Here is a 22,515-nt window from a genome sequence, read left to right on the forward strand (position 1 = left end):
GAGCACGAGGGACTTGGAGCACAACGGAGAGCACCGCCTTCACTCAGAGCACCATTCATTGAATAAATCCACCCTTCGGGGACTTTCTCTGTCCATCGGTTGTCGTGTAGTTCCTCACCCCGCCACAATTAACTAACAATAACAAGTTCTGTATACAGCATTAGTTAAAGAGATAGTCCACCCATAAATTAAAATTATGCCATTAATGACTCCGTTCATCTTCATAATCAGCTTCATAATTAGCTTCTTGGTTCTCGAATCGGACGTGTCCGACAGAAACTGTCTTGACTCAAGAATGAGTCAATCATTCGTTCGTAATCTGACTCGGCTCTTAAGGGTTTGGAACGACATGAGGTTAAGTCAATAATGACATAACTTTCATTTTTCGGTGAAAAAAAAAGTGGGTAATAAGGTTACCTTTAAATGGGTAATAAGGTTCAAAAGGCCATTCTGTCTTGTGAAGTCACAGCTGACAGCGATGTTGTATTAATGACATATTACAGGTCACTTCAAATGGCAAAATAACTGCTGCCAAAATAACCTTTTCTAATTAGTTTGGCATTCACTAAGACTGTTTGGACTCAAATAACCAATTTTTTACCAGGCTCTATGAGCAAATTAAAGATCTTATTATTTTATCATTATTTGTCCTAATAGTAATAGTTGGTTAAAATTTTATAGTGACACCTACTGGCCTAAATGTATGAAGTTTATTTTTGATCTTGTTATTTTTCGTCTGGTTGACATAGACAAACATATTCAGCCTGTACTATTTGTAGGATTGTACCCATGCTGATCAATACCATCACTCTGGACTAGTAGGCCTAAGCAAGGATGGACTGGGAGTGAAAAACAGTCCTGGATTTTCTCAAAATAAAAAATTAACCATTAAAACCATTAAATAATGGTATCATGGACTTCCGCTTCCGGTCGTATGGCGTGAGCAGAGCGAAGGACCAGCTCCGTGTAAATTGTATTAAATTTGATTTTCCAGTCCATCTAATTTCAAACAAACTGAGCCACAACGCCCGTGATATTAAAATGTCTCAAAGGAAAGGTAGACAATACACGCAGACGACTCTGGAGGTCGAGTCCCACGCTGCCACCGCAGAAAAAAGTGAAGGTGCTAAAGCTAGTGGAGCCGGGGGGCTAACAGAAGAAAGCCCAATCTCACTAGGCAGTTTGCGGGCCGAGCTGAGATCAGAATTTAACTCGTACGGAGATACCATGCGATCATTTCTTAAAACAGAAATAGAGGGCCTTGGCAAAGAAATACGCGACGAGATCTCATCCTTGCGGGAGACAACCAAAGCGGACATGAAGACTATTCGTGACGAGCTAACGGAAAAAGTTGAGAGACTGTTTTCAATGCAGGCAGAAGCAGCTAGCATACAGGCGGGCATGGAGCAATCCCTCAGCGACACTTCTGACAGGCTCGTGGCTCTAGAGAATTCTTGCCAATCTCTTGCTGCTGATCATAAGAAACTTCAGGAAAAATGCATTGATTTGGAGAACAGGAACCGCCGCCAAAACATTAGGATACTAAACATCCCAGAGGGGTCCGAAAACAACACACCAACTGCTTTTGTGGCCAAGTTTCTGTCTAAAGTGCTTGGTGAAGAAAACTTTGACGGCCCCATCCTTATTGATCGTGCCCACAGAAGCCTTGCCCCAAAACCACGTAAGGGTACCCATAATCGCCCGGCTTCACTACTACTCGGATAAAGAAAAGATCATGTCGTTGTCCCGGTCCAAAGGCAAGCTGTCCTTCGAGGGAACACATGTTCATATCTTCCCCGATATGAGCCCAGAGGTAGGACGACAACGAGCAGCCTTTAATCAAGTGAAAGCCAAACTACGTGACGCTGGAATCCAGTACAGAATGTTTTTCCCGGCCAAGCTGGAGATTACAACCGATGGTTCAAAAAATTATTTCACCGACCCACAGGCAGTGGAGAGGTTTATCAACAGCAAAAAATCGTCATCACTGAAGGAGCATTAAACGTAAAAACATTAATTTGGACACTTGCGTGTGGTAATTCAATGGCCTACACGAACTGAGTAACAGGCTCTCAACCAGGTACCCAAAGAATGTGAATCCTTATATCATTTATTCATTTATTTTTATATATATATATATATATATATATATATATATATTTTTTTTTTTTTTTTTTTTTTTTTACTTATTAGTTCTTTCATTTCTTTACTATGAATATGTATGTATATGCTTCGGCAAATGTTTTTAATTATTATTATTATTATTATTATTGTTATTATTTTTTTACTATTACTGTTATTTTGTCTATTTAATTATTATTATTTTTTTAATATATTTTTTTTAATATTTACTTGCTTTAAATTTAGGGAACTCTGTGTTACATTATACATAAGTACTGGCCAAAATATGGTTAAGAAGGTCTGGAAAACTAAATTGGTTTAACTTTCTTTTTTGTTTAGGAGCTTAGTGGTAAGTCAAATGTTCACACACCTCTATGAATGTATAAATAACCTTTCTTTTGGGAATGCGCGCTTCCTCTGTAGTTCTGACAGAGTAGCTAGTTCAGGGGAGTTCAGGGTGGGAACAGGGTTTGTTGTATTTGGGGACTTTGGTTTGTTCTGTGTTTTTACCTGCACTACAATTGAATATTATTTAGATTTTTATTGGAGACTGTCCAAAAAAAAAAAAAAAAACTGAGTAATTATTTTGTTTTTCTTTTCTTTTTTTCCCAACTAAACGGTTATGGCTAAAAATGATATTTTAGACTCATCTAGTCACAAGAATTTGGTCAAAATTATTTCCTGGAATTGTAAAGGACTCAATGGACCTATTAAACGAAGAAATGTACTGACCCATCTTAAAAAATTAGAGATGGATATCGGGTTTTTGCAAGAAACACACTTGAGAGATCAGGACCATAAACGGTTACGAACTAAATGGATTGGACAGATATTTCATTCTAATTTCCCTGTAAAAAACAGAGGCACAGCTATAATTATTAGGAAAACAATTCCCTTTTTAGCATCAAAAATAGTATCTGATCCTCGAGGACGATATGTTATTGTCACAGGAAAATTGTACAATAAACCAGTTATTCTAGCTAGTGTATATGCCCCTAATGTTGATGATGAGGCTTTTATTACCTCTTTCTTTGCAGCATTACCTAATATGGACTCTCATAAATTGATTATTGGAGGGGATTTTAATCTGGTGTTAGATCCAATAATTGATAGATCATCACAAAAACCAACCAACATATCAAAATCCGCTAAAGCCATTCATACACTCATGAATACCTATAAATTATTTGATCCATTTAGAGTTTTATCTCCCAACACAAGGAAATATTCTTATTTCTCTCCGGTTCACCATTCGTTTTCTAGAATAGATTTCTTCTTAATTGATTATGCAAATTTAACAAACATCAAACATTGTGATTATGAAGCTATTATGTTATCTGATCATAGTCCAGTATCATTCCACATAGAGATGGGGCATGTCCCGACAACTAAAAAATGGCGGTTTAATAATGCTCTTTTATCAGATGACAAAGTAATAGAAGAACTGCAAAAACAAATTGATATTTTTTTGCACACAAATGATGATCCAGAGATCAAAAGATCCACCTTGTGGGAAACATTTAAAGCATACATGAGGGGCCAGATTATTTGCTTGAATAGCTTGAAAAATAAGCAGCGAAGGGAAAAGGAGTTGAAAATGACCCAAGAACTCAAAGAAATTGACAGAGTTTATGCCAACTCCCCCACACCAGACCTTTATAAAAGAAAGCAGTCATTGCAGACTGAACTCAATTTACTTTACACAGCAGAAACGACTAAATTCTTGACACAATTAAGACACAAAAATTATGAGTATGGGGAAAAAACAGGTAAACTATTAGCCCAGCAAATTAAAGAAGAAGCAACGTCAAGGTTAATTACAGAGATACGAACGGATTCTGGTCAGACAACAAACAATCCCAAAGTAATAAATGACACATTCAAGAATTTCTATTCTAAATTATATTCTTCAGAATCCAATAATGATTCAAATTTAATAGAACAATTCTTTGATAACCTTCAGATACCTACTATAAGTTTAGAAAACAAAAAAATATTAGAACAACCTATTTCAAACTTAGAAATAAAGCAAGCTATACAGTGTATGCAAAACTCTAAATGCCCTGGCCCTGATGGTTACAGTGTTGAATTTTACAAGGCTTTTATAGATCAAATTTCAACACTTCTTTTAAGTGTCTATAATGAAGCATTGACTATAAATTCTCTACCTCCAACATTATACGATGCACGCATCACTTTAATCCATAAATCTGGCAAGGACCCTCTAGAACCAGGTTCATATAGACCTATAAGCCTTTTGAATGTAGATAACAACATTTTGGCAAAGATCTTAGCCATGCGTTTGGAAAAGGTCCTTCCAACTGTTGTGTCACCAGACCAAACTGGATTTGTTAAAGATAGGCAGTTATTTTTTAACATCAGGCGACTATTTAACATTATCTACACTCAAAATCCAAATAAAGAAGTATCCGAAATATTGGTCTCACTAGATGCTGAGAAGGCCTTCGACAGGGTTGAGTGGGATTTTCTCTTCTCGGCCCTGTCGAGGTTTGGATTTGGCCCCTACTACATTTCTTTAATTCAGCTACTTTACGCTCAGCCTAAAGCATGTGTTCACACAAATAATATGGACTCTTGCTCTTTTCTTCTTCACCGTTCAACACGACAAGGCTGCCCTTTGTCTCCCTTGTTGTTCGCACTGGTCATAGAACCTCTTGCTATTTTGCTGCGCTCTACGGGGGTTTATAAAGGGATTGTAAGAGGAGATAGGGAGCATAAAGTGTCCTTATATGCGGACGATCTGCTTCTGTATATTTCAGATCCATCTCGGACTCTACCAAAAGTTATGACCATGCTATCTGACTTCGGGAAAGTATCAGGATATAAAATTAACCTGTCAAAAAGCATATTATTTCCTATCAGCTCTAAAGCAAAAGATCAAGTACATATGCTCACCCCTTTTCCGTTCGCTGTTTCAGACTGTTTTAAATATCTCGGAATAAATATCACACAGGAAATATCTGGCCTCTTCAGCAAAAACTTTGTGAACCTATATAAACAAACGGAGCAACAGATCGAGAGGTGGTCTAATCTCCCGATCTCTCTCGCTGGCCCAATTAATATTATCAGAATGAATGTTTTGCCGAAATATTTATTTTTATTTCAGTGTGTTCCAATTTTGATTAATAAGAAATTTTTTACCAAAATAGATTCTTTAATTGCGTCCTTTATTTGGAATAAAAAGACACCAAGAATTAAAAAATCCTTTTTACAAAGACCCAAATCCATGGGAGGAATGGGATTGCCCAACTTCCGGCTCTATTATTGGTCCTGCAATATTCGATGTATGTCATTTTGGAATGGATCTCTCAAACCTGATTGGGAACAGATGGAAAATCAAGCTTTTTCTCCTAATACACTGAGATCACTGATACATTATACCTCTGATCTTTCTAAATTTAAGGCTCAAAATTCTGTTGTGTCTCACTCACAAAAAATTTGGTCTCAGATTAGAAGACATTTTCAGTGGAATCAATGTTCAGTCCTTACACCAATAACTGGTAATCAAGCACATAAGCTGTTTTCAGGTCAAGCATTTCAACAATGGGACCTTAAAGGAGTGCACACAATTATAGACCTCTTTATTGACAAAATATTTCCAACATTTGAACAATTAATACATAAATTTAATATTGATAACAAGGACTTTTTTAAATACTTGCAAATTCGCAACTTTACTAAAGTAACATTTTCTTCCTTTCCCAATCAGCCTGAAATGTGTCCTATGTATAAGGTATTATTGAACAACCCACTCAAAAAAGGATCTATTTCTAGAATATATAATTACCTTTCACAGATAGATTGTACAACTACACTTGACCATATAAAGGATGCTTGGAGTGAAGACTTAGGAATAAACATCACAGATGACCAATGGATCGAAGCTCAAGAGCGGGTCCACTCCTCTTCAGTTTGTATCAGACACGGTCTGCTGCAGTTTAAAATCCTGCACCGATTGCACCTTTCTAAACAAAAACTGTCCAGGATGTTTCCGGGAGTGGACGCCTCTTGTGAACGTTGTGGCTATGCTCCTGCTTCATTATCACACACATTTTGGAACTGTTCCCACATTACCCTCTATTGGTCTAAAATAATTGAGACTTTGTCAACAATTTTTAATGTTAGACTCCCAGCAGATCCAGTAATGTCACTATTTGGTGTTGTACCTACAGGTATACATTTGAGCAGCTCACAAATTAATGTATTGTGCTTTGTGATGTTGCTAGCTAGACGTCTAATTTTACTAAACTGGAAAAATAAAATTCCTCCTACTCATCAAAACCTTCTTAGAGACGTAATGCAATATTTACAATTAGAAAAAATTAAATATTCTTTAAGGAAGAAGGAACAAACATTTTACTCAATTTGGCAACCTTTTATTAATTATTATAATGAGTAAATTTGGACGGCCCTCCTATTGCTTGATTTGATATATTTTTACTTAATACTTAATGTATGTGCAGGTTTTTTTTTTTTTTTTTTTTTTGCTTTGGTTGTGTTTTTTTTTTTTTTTCTTGTGTGTTTTTTTGTTTACAGTCATACATATACAAATTGTATATATGTAAGTGATTTGTATAAAACTGTTGGAAAATGGTAATAAAAATAACTGAGAAATAATGGTATCATGTAGTGTGTTTTTTGGGATATTTGTTACATTAGGATTTAATGATTTTAACAAAAGCCACCAACAGAAGGAGACCAACTAACGGTAAAGGCCAACAGGCACCACTACAGTTTCCATTAAAACCAATTCGATTTCATTATAACCAGTAAAAACAATACCAATTATCTGATGGTTTCTATTTTTCCTCTGTATGGGACTGAAATAAATGTATTATTCTATGAACTAAAATACTTGAAATCAATAGAAAACGAGCAGAATGCTATATATATATATATATATATATATATATATATATATATTGTGACGAGTCAGCTGCCTCCTCCCTGATTGTCACCGGCACCCCGTCCTAAATCGCCGCCCTTCACCAGGCTCCCGACTGGAGTGGGTGTGAGAGGAGGGGCGCTGGACGAGTCAGGGCTGGCGGCGTGTGATGGGGCACACCTGAAGGAAGTGGAGCCTCATTACCGCCGCTGGTTAAAAGCCCAACGCGCCTCTCCTCAGGAGACCGGTCTCTTCCCCGTGCATGCACACTGGTGTCCTCGTGGGTCCAGGAAGGGTGCGTTGAGGGACTCCCGCGCCACCAAGACGTGAGCTGCCGGACCCGCGATCCGGATGGGAACCGCACCCGTATACACGGCCGACGGGCCAGGATGCCGGGCCGTCCATCCCCTACCAGCGCCGCGGCCGACGAGAGAGACGCGGCCGCTAGGAGAAGCCGCCGCCCCTCGCGCCCCGGACCAAGGAGGGGAGCGCGTGCGGCCGCCGGACTCCGCCCCTTGCCTGGACCCTTCCTTGATGAACACTGCCCGACCTACACAAATCCCGCAGCACGACGAGGACACCAGATTCCCTGTTGTTTTGGACACTTCCCCCCCTTTGGCCACTTTTATCCCCTTTGTTTTATGATTTCTGTTAATAAAAGCCTCTCCGAGGCCTGACGCCACGCCCACTGTGTCTGTCTTGTGCTCCTCACGTGACACTGGTGGAGAATGCGGGCAGGCGGAGCCTAGACAGCGCAGTTGGGAAACATCTGGTGACGTCACTCCCTCTCGCTTGCAAACGTTCATGAGAACCCGGACTGGGACGGAGGAAAACTGGGGACAGCCTCCCAGCCACAAAAAGGGTAAGTGACTTCTGTTATTGTCATTTTACCCTGTGGTTGGTTGAGGCTGTCACTAAAACCCGGTTTCTCTGTCCCTGTTCCGGTGCGCTGCGAGAGGGAGGACCGCCCGGAGAGGAATCCCCGCCCACTCCGACCGTTTGGAGCCTGGTTGAGGATGGTAGCACTCCCGTGTGGGCGGCGCCCTGATGACGGGGATGTCGCTTGGGAGGGGGAATGTGACGAGTCAGCTGCCTCCTCCCTGATTGTCACCGGCACCCCGTCCTAAATCGCCGCCCTTCACCAGGCTCCCGACTGGAGTGGGTGTGAGAGGAGGGGCGCTGGACGAGTCAGGGCTGGCGGCGTGTGATGGGGCACACCTGAAGGAAGTGGAGCCTCATTACCGCCGCTGGTTAAAAGCCCAACGCGCCTCTCCTCAGGAGACCGGTCTCTTCCCCGTGCATGCACACTGGTGTCCTCGTGGGTCCAGGAAGGGTGCGTTGAGGGACTCCCGCGCCACCAAGACGTGAGCTGCCGGACCCGCGATCCGGATGGGAACCGCACCCGTATACACGGCCGACGGGCCAGGATGCCGGGCCGTCCATCCCCTACCAGCGCCGCGGCCGACGAGAGAGACGCGGCCGCTAGGAGAAGCCGCCGCCCCTCGCGCCCCGGACCAAGGAGGGGAGCGCGTGCGGCCGCCGGACTCCGCCCCTTGCCTGGACCCTTCCTTGATGAACACTGCCCGACCTACACAAATCCCGCAGCACGACGAGGACACCAGATTCCCTGTTGTTTTGGACACTTCCCCCCCTTTGGCCACTTTTATCCCCTTTGTTTTATGATTTCTGTTAATAAAAGCCTCTCCGAGGCCTGACGCCACGCCCACTGTGTCTGTCTTGTGCTCCTCACGTGACAATATATATATATATATATATATATATATATATATATATATATATATATATATATATATATATATATATATATAATATGATGATAATAAACATAAACCTAGAATCTAGAAACCTGAAACAACAGAATTCTTCAATATGAGTATTCAAATGTCTCTCTCACTGTCTCTCTCAATCTCTGTGTGTGTGTGTACCATGTTAATCAGACTTATTACCATATAGGTGATTTAATTTACTCTATTTTCTAACTCAATAGCCCTGTCTCTCAAATGTAACCCATTGTAAAATCGCTGCTGTCTCTTAATGAATAAATGTAATATTCATGTCAGACAATGCAAAGTAATAAAAGTGACCATTCGGACTAGGGGTGTCCTGGGATATTAATATAGTGCTCATAGGCTATATGCTCTATAGCAGGGATGGGCAACTTTGATAGTGATGAGGGCCAGCATTTTTCTCCTTTATACCTTAGGGGCCAGTTTAGTAAACCACTTCCACACACCTACATTAGAAGCTGTTGCCCCAATCAAATTGAAAAAAGTTAGAGAAAAACGTACTGTACCATGGTATAACAGTAATACTCACTCTCTCAAGAAATTAACTCGTAGTCTTGAACGCAAATGGAGAAAAACTAACTTAGAAGTTTTTAGAACTGCATGGAAAAACAGTATGTCCAGCTATAGACAGGCTCTAAAAACTGCTAGGGCAGAGCATATACACAAACTTATTGAAAATAACCAAAACAATCCAAGGTTTTTATTTAGCACAGTGGCTAAGTTAACAAATTACCAGATGCCACCTGATTCAAATATTCCACCAACGTTAAACAGTAATGACTTCATGAATTTCTTCACTGATAAAATAGATAACATTAGAAATACAATAGCGAATGTAGATTCTACAGCGTCTAACACTTCAGTTTCATCCATCGCACCCAAAGATAAACTGCAGTGCTTTACAACCATAGGACAGGAAGAGCTAAATAAACTTATCACTGTATCTAAACCAACAACATGTTTATTAGATCCTGTACCCATTAAATTACTGAAAGAGCTGTTACCTGTAGCCGAAGAACCGCTTCTCAATATCATAAACTCGTCGTTAACTTTAGGACACGTCCCAAAACCATTCAAGCTGGCGGTTATCAAGCCTCTTATTAAGAAACCAAAACTAGATCCTAGTGTACTGGCAAATTATAGGCCTATTTCAAATCTTCCATTTATGTCTAAAATTTTAGAGAAAGTTGTGTCTGCTCAATTGAGCACCTTCCTGCATAAAAATGATCTGTATGAAGAATTTCAGTCAGGTTTTAGGCCCCACCATAGCACAGAAACTGCACTTGTTAAAATTACAAATGACCTGCTCCTTGCGTCAGACCAAGGCTGCATCTCATTTCTAGTCTTACTTGATCTTAGTGCTGCGTTCGACACCATAGATCATGACATACTCATAGATCGATTACAAAACTATACAGGTATTCAAGGGCAGGCTCTAAGATGGTTTAGATCCTACCTGTCCGATCGCTACCATTTTGTTTACTTAAATGGGGAGTCATCTCATTTATCATCAGTAAAATATGGAGTGCCACAAGGATCCGTCCTAGGTCCCCTTCTATTTTCAATATATATGTTGCCCCTTGGTAATATTATTAGAAAATACGGAATTAGCTTCCACTGTTATGCTGATGATACTCAGCTATATATCTCAACGAGACCAGATGAAACTTCCCAATTATCTAAGCTAACAGAGTGTGTTAAAAATGTAAAAGACTGGATGACACACAATTTTCTCCAATTAAATTCGGATAAGACAGAGATACTAATTATTGGACCAAAAAACACTACACAGAATCTTGTAGATTACAATCTGCAACTAGACGGATGTACTGTTACTTCCTCTACAGTCAGAAATCTGGGTGTTATATTAGACAGCAATTTGTCTTTTGAAAATCATATTTCCAATGTTACAAAAACTGCATTCTTCCATCTTAGAAACATTGCCAAGCTACGAAACATGTTATCTGTTTCTGATGCAGAAAAGCTAGTTCATGCATTCATGACCTCTAGACTGGACTATTGTAATGCACTTCTAGGTGGTTGTCCTGCTTCGTCAATAAACAAGCTACAGGTAGTCCAAAATGCAGCAGCTAGAGTCCTTACCAGGTCAAGAAAATATGATCATATTACCCCAATTTTACAGTCTCTGCACTGGCTACCTATTAAGTTCCGTATCAGTTACAAATTATCATTACTTACCTATAAGGCCCTAAATGGTTTAGCTCCAGCGTACCTAACTAGCCTTCTACCACGTTACAACCCATCACGCACCCTAAGGTCACAAAACGCTGGACTTTTGGTCGTTCCTAGGATAGCAAAGTCCACTAAAGGAGGTAGAGCTTTCTCACATTTGGCTCCCAAACTCTGGAATAGCCTTCCTGATAATGTTCGGGGTTCAGACACACTCTCTCTGTTTAAATCTAGATTAAAAACACATCTCTTTCGCCAAGCATTCGAATAATGTATCTTTTTAATTGTGAGTGTAGTTGCATCTGTTCAAAGGTGCATTTTTATTCATTAACTTGGGTTAAACTAATTTTACTTTGTTGGATCAGCAGCTATGCTAATGATGTCTGTATTTTGTTTCTATGTTTCGCCACGGGATTTACATCCCGTGGTAACTAGGATTTAAACAAGCTCCAGTCTGGATCCAGAACACCTGAGAAGAGATGATGCTGACCCTCAGAGGACCCCAGATGATGCTACCTTGAATCAACAAACAGAACTAACAATTATTGCTAAATGTGTGACTGAATCATATAATAACTTAATTAATAATATTGATAGTTCATCGTCTAGCTGACTACGTCTTGTATTATTATTATTATTTTTATTTTTTCTAAAATCCTGTCAAATGTGCACAAACTACTAGCTACTACTAAATTTGTAGAAACATAATTTTCTGTAAAGTTGCTTTGTAACGATTTATTTTGTAAAAAGCGCTATACAAATAAACTTGAATTGAATTGAATTGAATTGAAACACCTTTTACATAATTTTACTAAATTTCCTTTTTATCGAAGGAAATTAAAATATAATTAATGTAATTTGTTTTTAAAGATTTTATTAACTATAAAACTTGTGCAGTTCGGTTAATTCAGAAAGGAAACTTTGTTGTCAGTTGACAGTAATATCACCCCAACAATTTCATTGTCTGTAATTTTGCAACAGACAAATGTACAGAGGTCCTATTTTTTTATTACAGAACATTCTCAAAACAACATAAGTATCAGGACTCGGGTATGATCTGTCCTTTTTTTCTTCCTTTTTTTTACTTTGTTTATTTTTTTTTCGTTTCTGCAAATTTTTCTACCTTTGTATTCATTTTGTTTAAATTTTTTCTCTCTCTTTTTCTCTGATAATCTAATAGATTATCCAGGGTTGAATGACATCACAGTTAAGAACCAGTACCCTCTGCCGTTGATATCTTCGGCCTTCAATCTCTTCACGAAATTGCATCTTCGCAATGCTTACCATCTAGTATGGATCAGAGAAGGGGACGAATGGAAGACCGTGTTTAGCACGCCTCGTGGGCACTTTGAATATCGGGTTCTTCCCTTCGGCTTGTCTAACGCCCCAGCTGTCTTTCAAGCACGTGTCAACGACGTGCTGAGGGACATGATCGACAGATTAGTTTTAGTTTATTTTGATGACATCTTAATTTCTCTTCTTCTTTTCAGGATCACGTCCGACAGGTGCTTCAGCGGCTGTTAGAGAATCAGCTGTTTGTTAAGGCGGAGAAGTGCGAGTTCCACGTTCTGTCAGTTTTGTTCTTGGGACACATCATCTCGGTGGGGGGGATTCGCATGGACCCTGCGAAGGTGAGGGCCGTCTCTGAATGGCCGGCACCTGATTTCCCTAAGGCGTAACAGCGGTTCCTGGGTTTTGTCAATTTTTATAGGCAATTCATCAGGAACTTCGGGCAGGTGGCGGCCCCTCTGACTGCGCTAACCTCCACTAAAGTCAACTTCTGTTGGTCAGCGGATGCCCAGGCCCCATCACCTAATTCACCTCAGCCCCCATCCTGGTGACTCCAGATACTTCCTGGCAGTTTGTGGTGGAGGTGGATGTGCCAGAGGTCAGTGTCAGTGCCGTGCTCTCCCAGGTATCCTCCTTAGATAACGAATTGCATCCTCATGCTTTTTTTTTCACACCGTTTGTCTCCCGCAGAATGAAACTACGACATTGGTGATCGCAAGTTGTTGGCGGTTTGACTGACTTTGGGGAAGTGGCGTCACTGGCTGGAGGGAGTGGCCGTTCCATTTCTGGTGTGGACTGACCACAAGAACCTGGAGTACATTTGGTCTGCACGCCTGCTTAACACCAGACAGGCTCAGTGGGTGCTCTTCTTTGGGCGCTTCGACTTCACCCTCTCTTACCGACCCGAGTCCAAGAATGTTAAACTCAACACGCTGTTGCGTCTTTTCGCTTCTCCAGGCGATCCACCCCCCGACACTATAATACCTCCAGGGGTGCGTGCTGGGGGCACTTACCTGGGGAATCGAGAAGCTCGTCAGACGAGCGCCGGAGGGAGTCGGGGTGCTCGCAGGGTGTTCTAAGGGTCTGCTCTTCGTGCCCAAGTCAGTTCGCTCCGCCGTTCTCCAGTGGGGTCACTCCTCCAAATACATGTGACATCCAGGAGTGAGGAGGTCGCTGGCTGCCATCTGCCAGCGGTTTTGGTGGGCTGCCATGGCGGAGGACGTATGCCAGCTCGTGGGGGCGTGTCCGGTCTGTGCTCAAAATAAATCTTCTAATTCTCCTCCCGCTGGTCTGATAATGCCGCTTCCCATCCCATCCCGCCCCTGGTCCCATATTGCCCTGGATTTCGTGGTTGGACTCCATCCAGACCAACAGCCAGACCGTGCTTGCCAACCAGGATCTCGGTCGGATGCTTCGCTGCCTGGCATCCCATAACCCCTCCTTCTGGAGTGATCATCTCACGTGGGCAGAATATGCTCACAACTGGTTACCGGTGTTGTCTACAGGTATGTCCCCGTTCATGTGTAGCCTGGGTTTTCAGCCGCCTCTGTTTTCTTCCCAGGTCTTCGAGGCAGCTGTCCCCTCAGTTCAGGCTTTTGTTCAGCGCTGTCGCCACACCTGGAGGAGGGCCAGGGAGGCGCTTATCTGAGCTAGGGGACACGTTAAGGCTGCCACAGACACCAATTCTCTTCATCGTGTGCACCCTGTCTTCCATGTGTCCAAAGTTAAACCTGTCTTGCGTTCTCCGCATTCCCCTACTGTGTCTTCCCCTGTCGCTCCCCCCCTCCTGTTATGGTTGACGGTTCTCCTGCATATAGGGTTAGTACCTAGTGGACTGGGAGGGGTACAGTCGGGAGGACAGATGTTGGGTCCCAGCTCAGAATGTCCTCGACCGCTCGCTCATCGACTAGTTTCACCAACACGGTCCTTCTTCTTCGGGGATACTGTCAGGACATGGGTATGATCTGTCCTTTTTTTTCTTACTTTATTTTTTTTAGTTTCTGCCCATTTGTCTAGCCTTGTATTTGTTTTGTTTCCATTTTTTCTCTCTATGATGTTTAATCTATTTTCTATGGTTTTTCTTCCCATTGCTCTAGTGCCAGCTGATCTCGCTCAGCAATCTAGGCTGCGGCTTGTCAGACGCACCTGTTCCCTCTATCTCGTTACTCACCCTATTTATTCTGCTTGATTTCACTCCTCTTTGTCAATGTGTTCTGTGATGTTTGGGCGTTTTGGCTTCGGTTCTGTCCTGTTCCTCCTTTCTGGTCAGTATGCTCTCTGGTCTGTCTGCCCGGTTAGTGTAACATGTGCTTTGCACTCAGAGGATTTTGGACTGCTCTTCTGGTTCTAGACCTGGACCTTGTTGCTGCCCACCGTTCTGAGCCCTGTCTGCACCTCGCTTGACCCCCCTGTCTGTTCGACCACTCTCCTGCCTACCATTTTGGATTTGTTGCTCCTCCTCTCCTGGCGCTCATGGAGGCTGAGCACATTACCTGCCTGCTGTGCAGTTGGAAGTTAAGACTGACCCTTTTTCCCCGAGTTGGGTTTTTGTTTTTTGGACGTTAGGCCTTTGACTTCCTTCTGTTAATAAAGTTACCATTTTCAGCCACATCCCCTCTTGGGTCCTTATCTGTCCTGACAATAAGAGGACTGATAAAAAGTGCTTATTAGATATAAATGAATGAATAAATAAATAAATAAATAGTTATTCCAAATGGTACCATAAAATAACCGGGTAACTGCAAGATTTTTAAGATAAAATTTAAGAGCTTTAAAGATTTTCAGAATGATGTTTTTCAGCCTTTAAACTATTTTTAAGAAAAGGGAAGAGTCAAAAGTATCAATTATTATATTTATTTAAACAATTAGGCTATTATAAATCAATTATTATGTTAAATTACATAAATATATTTTAATCTTATGTCTTAATTATTTAGATTTTTAAAATGCATTAGCTTTTTGTCGATCCACTGGTTCACATTTAAAAATATGTAGCAAAAATAGCAGAGGGTTTATTGAAAAGCAAATTCATTCTTGACCTCGGTAAAAAGATAATCTGTTTACCAACTTGACTGGAAAATGCTGTATTCATGGTCAGTTTTTCATTTATATTTGCTAATATTAGTGAATGTTTACATTAGAGTGCACACAAGGACGTAACTTTGGGACTACCGTTGGGGGGTTAAACTCGCGGGATACTTATTGATTTATTTATTGAATAATTTTCTTTTGTAAAAGGTAACATGCTAATTTGCCATTCCTGTATTAGAAATACATAGTGATACTTTTACTGATTTAGGCTACTTAATGTAAATGTAGCTGTTCACTGTACTATTTATGTCATAATGAAACAGAAGTTAAATTAAGTTTTTAAGCACTTTAAGTTTAACTGTTAAAATTAATTTTATTAACATAACATTTTAAAAACTTAACATCTAATAAGAGCATTAAAAACTTTCAAACAGAGAAAATTAAAGTGCAATTATATTATCACTTTGCAAAAAAAAAAAGTGTTTGCATTTTGCCTCTGATAACATCAAATCCAGAAACGGAGAAAATACAAGTGTGGACTAATGTAACGCCTGTTTAACGCATACTCCATCTGCAGTGTGTATGCAGTCCATGTGCGTTATGTATGTGGTGCAGAAGCAGCACGGACTCATGGAGCTTCCACACAGTGTTTGCAGTCCGCTACTGAACCGCCATGTTTAGTCCACAAACATTTGTTCATTATTTTGATTTAAAATCATAAAAATAAATAAAAATAATAATAATATTTTTCAGCATTGAAATTCTTTGAAAATAATAGACATTAGTTTAAACTTAGTAAATATAAACAACATATTCACGCTTTTGACTTTTAGGTTAAGTTGCTCAAGCAAGCAGCAAAATATTTAAACAATAATTAGCCTACTTTTCTTGTTAGGATATCGCAAATATTTAAAATTAAAACACCAATGACAGAAACAGTCAACTCTCGTGCCTTTTGCGTTTAAATCTTTATTAATCTTTATTAATTTAATCTTTATTATTATCTTTATTAATCTTTATATCCCACGGGTCTTAATGAACTTTGTTTTTCTGCTTCCATTAAAGAGCATATATTATGTCAAGTCAAGTCAAGTCACCTTTATTTATATAGCGCTTTAAACAAAATACATTGCATCAAAGCAACTGAACAACATTCATTAGGAAAACAGAAACCTCTGGTCTTGTCCTGGTGGTCCTCTGAGACAAGGTCTTTACAGGGGATCTGTATCCGGGGCTCTAGTTGTTCTGGTCTCCGCTGTCTTTCAGGGATGTAGAGGTCCTTTCTAGGTGCCGATCCACCATCTGGTCTGGATACGTCCTGGATCCGGGTGGCTGCAGTGAGCCTCTGATCTGGATACAGACTGGATCTAGTGGCTAAGGTGACCTCGGAATAAGAAAGAAACAGACTAATATTAGCGTAGATGCCATTCTTCTAATGATGTAGCAAGTACATTGGGTGTTATGGGAAATGTTCCCGGTTCCGGTTTACCTAATTAATGCAGCCTAAAAATCCTTTAATGGATTAGGATATTAAAAGCATACTAGTGTGTTATGTGTAAGCCAGGTTAAAGAGATGGGTCTTTAATCTAGATTTAAACTGCAAGAGTGTGTCTGCCTCCCGAACAATGTTAGGTAGGTTATTTCAGAGTTTAGGCGCCAAATAGGAAAAGAATCTGCCGCCCACAGTTCATTTTGATATTCTAGGTATTATCAAATTGCCTGAGATTTGAGAACGTAGCAGACATTGAGGATTATAATGTAAAAGGAGCTCATTCAAATACTGAGGTGCTAAACCATTCAGGGCTTTATAAGTACTAAGCAATATTTTAAAATCTATACGATGTTTGATAGGGAGCCAGTGCAGTGCTGACAGGACAGGGCTAATATGGTCATACTTCCTGGTTCTAGTAAGAACTCTTGTTGCTGCATTTTGGACTAGCTGTAGTTTGTTTACTAAGCGTGCAGAACAACCACCCAATAAAGCATTACAATAATCTAACCTTGAGGTCAGAAATGCATGGATTAACATTTCTGCATTTGACATTGAGAGAATAGGCAGTAATTTAGAAATTTTTTTTACTTTTTGAGATATACTTTTGAGATGGTCACTTGTGATCAATATGATACCTCTTCATTCACTGTTACGAATTGATGGCGGTCATACAAGTACGATTTAAACCATGCTAATGCACTTCCATTAATGCCAGCAAAGTGTTCAAGTCTATGCAAAAGAATGTTGTGGTCAATTGTGACAAACGCAGCACTAAGATCCAATAGAACTGTAACACTAATGAGCTGATGGTATTTCAGCTCTGTTCCATATTAATGAATCCTGACTCTAACACATTCTGCACTCAAAGACCAGAACTTGAGTAAACAAGGACTTTCGTTTTACTACATCTTCCAACATAATTCACCATTTGGGGTGACAGTTATTACACCTATTGAGACTCTCCAGGGATACCCGTGAGCAGCCTCAAGGGAGAAACGAAACACCCACATTCCTAAACACACACACACAAACTTTTTTTTACGCTCTGTATGTAAGTCCTTAACAATATGTATTTTGAATAGGTTTGTGTATTGCATAAAAATGGTTAATCCTGTTATGCGAGGATTATAAGTTGCTGACTTGTAAATGGGAAATGTTTTTGGAATTAATGGCTCTCATTCACTAGATATGCGTAGGCACAGATTTTTGCGTGAAATGTGCGTACGGACATTTTCGCGAATAAATCATGATTCATCAAAAACTTTCATACTAAAATTTATTCTAAATGTACGAAAAGATTCAAGAACAACTTATACCACACATACGCAATGATCATGTACAAACGGGGGCCTTATAAGCATGTGTTTAGAACCCTATATAATTAGATGTTATCATATTAGAGGTCCAAACAATAATCACCTGGGGTTCATGTATCAACCTTGCGTACGCACAAAAACTTTGCGTACGCCAGCTTTCACGCTCACGGTCGGATGTACTAACAGTGAAATTAACGCAAGAATGTGCGTTCCTCCAAGCCAATTTCATGTCTGGCGTACGTTCATTTCTCATTGTTTTTGTCCGTTGGCGACTCTTACAGGCAATGAAGTGAAGTTGCAAACATTACACAACAAATTGTTCTACAAGTCTCGCACCACCACCTGTGGGAAGCATTGCAATTAATTTGCAATATATAAAATAATTGACATATATTGTCACACGGGCCTTATTATAATTATATAAATTATGCAATTAAATAAGAACATATAAAAGCATAACAGTTGAAACAACCCTTAGTCTATGGCAATGGCAGCGTTGGCCTTATTAGAGGACATTGCTAATGGCAGAATCAGAAGAGAACGAGATTTTAGGGACCACAATGATTTTCTGGCCCAGGATGATGACTGGCTTATCAGCCATTTCAGATTTCCAAGGGCTATCCTCTTGGTGCTCTGTGCTGAGTTGGGTCCGAATCTAGAGAGAGAGACAATGAGGAGCCACGCAATACCCGTTCCCTTGCAGGTGCTGACAACACTTGGTTTCCTGGCAACTGGTTCTTTCCAAAGGGAACTGGCAGACCGCTCAGGAATAAGCCAGTCGTCTTTGAGCCGGGCAATGCCAGCGGTATGGGACGGGATCATCCGCATGTCTACCAGGTATATCAGGTTCCCACATGATGCAGTTGACCAGCCAAACATTAAAATGCAATTTGCAGCGATAGCCGGTTTTCCTAATGTTATCGGAGCGATCGACTGCACACACATTGCTATAAAGGCGCCATCTGAAGAAGAATTTGCATATGTGAATCGGAAACATTTCCATTCAATAAATGTGCAGATAATATGTGATGCACAAATGCGCCTAACAAATATTGTGGCAAGGTGGCCTGGGTCAACCCATGATTCATACATCCTTACAAACAGCATGGTTGGGATGAGGCTCCAAGCTGGCAGGGTGCGTGATGGGTGGCTTCTTGGTAAGTGCCTTTAAAGTTATGATCCTATCTAATTGTAGTTTTTTTTTTTTTTTTTGCATATAATTATTAATTAACCCTTCAGGAGACCGCGGTTATCCACTAAAGACGTGGCTTTTAACCCCCCTCACCAACCCACAAACTGACCGAGAGCGCAGATACAATAATGCCCATTCTCGCACTCGTTCAGTTGTAGAGCGGGCGATTGGGCAGCTGAAATGTCGGTGGCGCTGCCTTGACAGGACTGGGGGGATGTTGTTATACCGCCCTGACAAGGTGTGCCGCATTGTGCTGGCCTGTGGTGTGCTGCACAATGTCGCGCATAGGCATGGCATACCACTTGGTGAGGTGGCAGCACCGCCAGATGACCCCGACCCAGGACCAATTTATGTGCAGCCCAACCAACAAGCCGTTCATGCCCGCCAACATGTGATTGCGACAATATAAATGGTAATCAGAGACAAAAGTTCACTTTTTGACCAATTCCTTTAATGAGTGGCTTATGTCTGTGAGTGCGTCAGTGATATTTTTCAGGTGACCGTTAATTTCCCCGATGGCCATAATGATTTGCTGTTGTGACTCCAAAACAGCATGTGTCAAGACGCGACCAGACGGACGGGCGTCAGCACTGGGGAGAGCACTGGAAACGCTGGGCACAGTGGGCGATGGCTGCTCAGGAGGGGCGGACTCCGAGTGCCCCTCCTGGGAAGTGGATGTTTCGGCTGTTGCGCCATATGGGTCTAAATAAAAAGGCAAATGTTAACTGTAATTTAAGTACGTTCCATTTTTAAGGGGCACACACATTTGCAATAAATGAAATGGATCCGTAAAATCTCTGATGTATACTTTTGGTTCGCTACACTGAATGCATTTGACAATGAAATATAGGTACGCTATATGTACCAAAGTAAAAACAAATGAGAAATTGGTTACCTTCGTCGCAATCCTGTAAATCGGAGTCTCCCACAGCAGCAGATACTACTCCAGAGAGTAAAGTGTCACCCATAATTGAGGCAACTCTCTGCTCAAAGGGTGTAAGTTCATCGACCCCTTTACCACTGCCTGTCCTGCCCACACTTTGTCGGTGCGCAGCAGTTCTCCGTTTAACGTCCACCTTTATATCAGACCATTTCTTTTTAAGCTCATTTACAGTGCGACTTTCAGATCCCACAGCATTGACGGCTTCAGCCAAACTCTCCCACTCATATTTTTTCCTTTTGTTATTAATTCCAGAGGACAACGTTCCAAATAAAATATGTTTTCTAGTCTCTACCTCCGATAGTAGCACCTCCAATTCACTTTCCGTAAAGGTTCGTTTCTTGCCGCTTGCCTTAGCCATTTTCTTACTGCTATCTTTTGCCAAAGTGGACTCATTACCATATTTAAATTTATTTAATTAGGGGAGGAGACTGGGTGGGGCGTTGTGCTCGTGCATGTGCGCTCAATTTTACGTTAATTGGGATGTACAAAGAGAATATGCGTGGAATCCTTCGTACGCAGAGATTCATACATCTGGTTTTTTTTGTGCGTACGCACATTTACAGCTTTGTCCGTACGCAATGTTTTAGTATGAATTCAACGCAAGTCTTTGTACATGAGGCCCCTGATCTATCCTTATATAAACGGTGATTAATGTGTCTCATCTTGTGTTTAGAGGCATGGCACACTTGGTACTGCTTGAAGACATCGCGGCGCGTGCTCTAAGGAGAGAGTGCGTCTTTAGAGAGCGCACAGATATGTTCGCGGAGAGTGACGAATGGCTGTTCAGTCGCTTTAGGTTGCCCAGAGAAGTCCTCATTGATTTATGCAACTCACTGGAATCACACCTAAGCCACATCACCAACCACTCTCACCATATACCACCTTATCTCCAAGCCTGTGTTATAACCCATGCTTCCTTTTTACCTGTGCCCGTTATGCCAGTGGATACACTTTTAAATAACAAATAATTTTTCCTGGCTTCCACCTCTGAAAGCAAAACCTCACGTTCATTATCGTTAAAGTTATTTTTCTTTGTCTTTTGTTTCGGTGCCATAATTGTCTTTTTCTGTACAAGTGCCTCGTTGTGGAAAGCCCTTATATGGAGCTTGTTTGGGCGCGAATTATGCTAATTACTGACCTCGTGCACGCGGGCGCTCATTTAGAAGACTCCAAATTCACTAACAGAAGAACGAGTTTAAGAACAAGCTCATGTGCGTACGTACGTGTTGTGAATTAGGCGGAAAGTTCTCGTGAGAAGTTCAAATGTGCGTATAAATAAGAAAATTGTATGCAAAAATTAGTGAATGATACCCAATTTTCTCACTTAGAATCATGAGTTGTAACGCTGTCCCCCTGACCAGATCATAAAACTTTATGATCCCACTGGGGAAACAGGACAGGAAAGATAGCTCTTAGAAAAGAGAATAGTACCCTTTTATTTTCTCAATGTATTATAAATGTATTGAGTATTGCTTTTTGGTGCATTAAATGTTTTCCAAAATCAAAAATTTGAGTATCTACAATTTTATTGTGTGTTAATCAAACTTTAAATGTGTGTAATTCTGCATTTGAATGTAATTTCGTGTTTCTATCAGTTATATATGTTATTTTTGGTATCTTTTTAATCGTCATGCTTTGACGGACTCACTTATATAAAGGAAATTTATGAAAAATTTATTAATCTGGAATTATGAACTTCCTAGAATATCACTGCTGAAATCTGATAAGCCAGAACTTATTAGAGTGGGGGTTTCCCCAGAGACAAAGGAACTTCTTCCCGCTTCAGATCGCGGACGTTCATTGGTTGTTCACGCGAACAGAGGCGTGAACCAGTCGAGCTATAAAGGACTGACCCAGAAAGTTCCTCCTTCGCTTCCCCTCTTCTGACCCTGCTCGTCCTTCTTCGCGGCCTTGGTGCGCTCTCCTATCGCCGTCCCTCTCAGCACGGCGGCTGAGAGGACAGCCGTTCTCATGGCTCCTTCGGGAGCTTTCATCTCGTTGTTTTTGTTTCTTTTCTTTACTAAGTTTATTCACCTATTCGCCTCTCCACACGAGGAAGATGAATTCTGAAACATTGCTTTGTTGGACCTGTCAAATACCGCGCGATTCCGCAGCAGCCCCGGAAGACACAAGAGAACACGCCTAGCCACAAAGACCACGCTCACGCTGCTCCAGCGCACCAAGCATCACAAAGAGACACTGATGGGAGTAAGCTCATTCTGATTCT

The 22,515-nt window shown here is 40.9% G+C and overlaps 1 protein-coding gene across 2 annotated transcripts; it reads left to right on the forward strand.

Annotated features, from left to right (window-relative positions):
- Nucleotides 1-18,694: 18,694 nt before the first annotated feature.
- On the forward strand, nt 18,695-20,127 carry LOC128017596 (putative nuclease HARBI1). 2 transcript variants are annotated; one of them, XR_008184483.1, is made up of 3 exons: nt 18,699-19,310; nt 19,393-19,757; nt 19,898-20,127. XR_008184483.1 is itself a non-coding variant. In XM_052603040.1 (2 exons), the coding sequence occupies exons 1-2, from the start codon at nt 18,824-18,826 to the stop codon at nt 19,752-19,754; spliced, it is 849 nt and encodes a 282-aa protein (XP_052459000.1). In that variant the 5' UTR covers nt 18,695-18,823; the 3' UTR covers nt 19,755-19,821. The 2 variants fall into 2 exon arrangements, 1 of the variants encoding a protein (XP_052459000.1); XM_052603040.1 differs by lacking the exon at nt 19,898-20,127 and having other exon boundaries at nt 18,695-19,310; nt 19,393-19,821.
- Nucleotides 20,128-22,515: the final 2,388 nt, after the last annotated feature.

This window comes from Carassius gibelio, chromosome A7, assembly GCF_023724105.1.
Source record: "Carassius gibelio isolate Cgi1373 ecotype wild population from Czech Republic chromosome A7, carGib1.2-hapl.c, whole genome shotgun sequence".
In the NCBI taxonomy this organism is placed as follows: Eukaryota; Metazoa; Chordata; class Actinopteri; order Cypriniformes; family Cyprinidae; genus Carassius; species Carassius gibelio.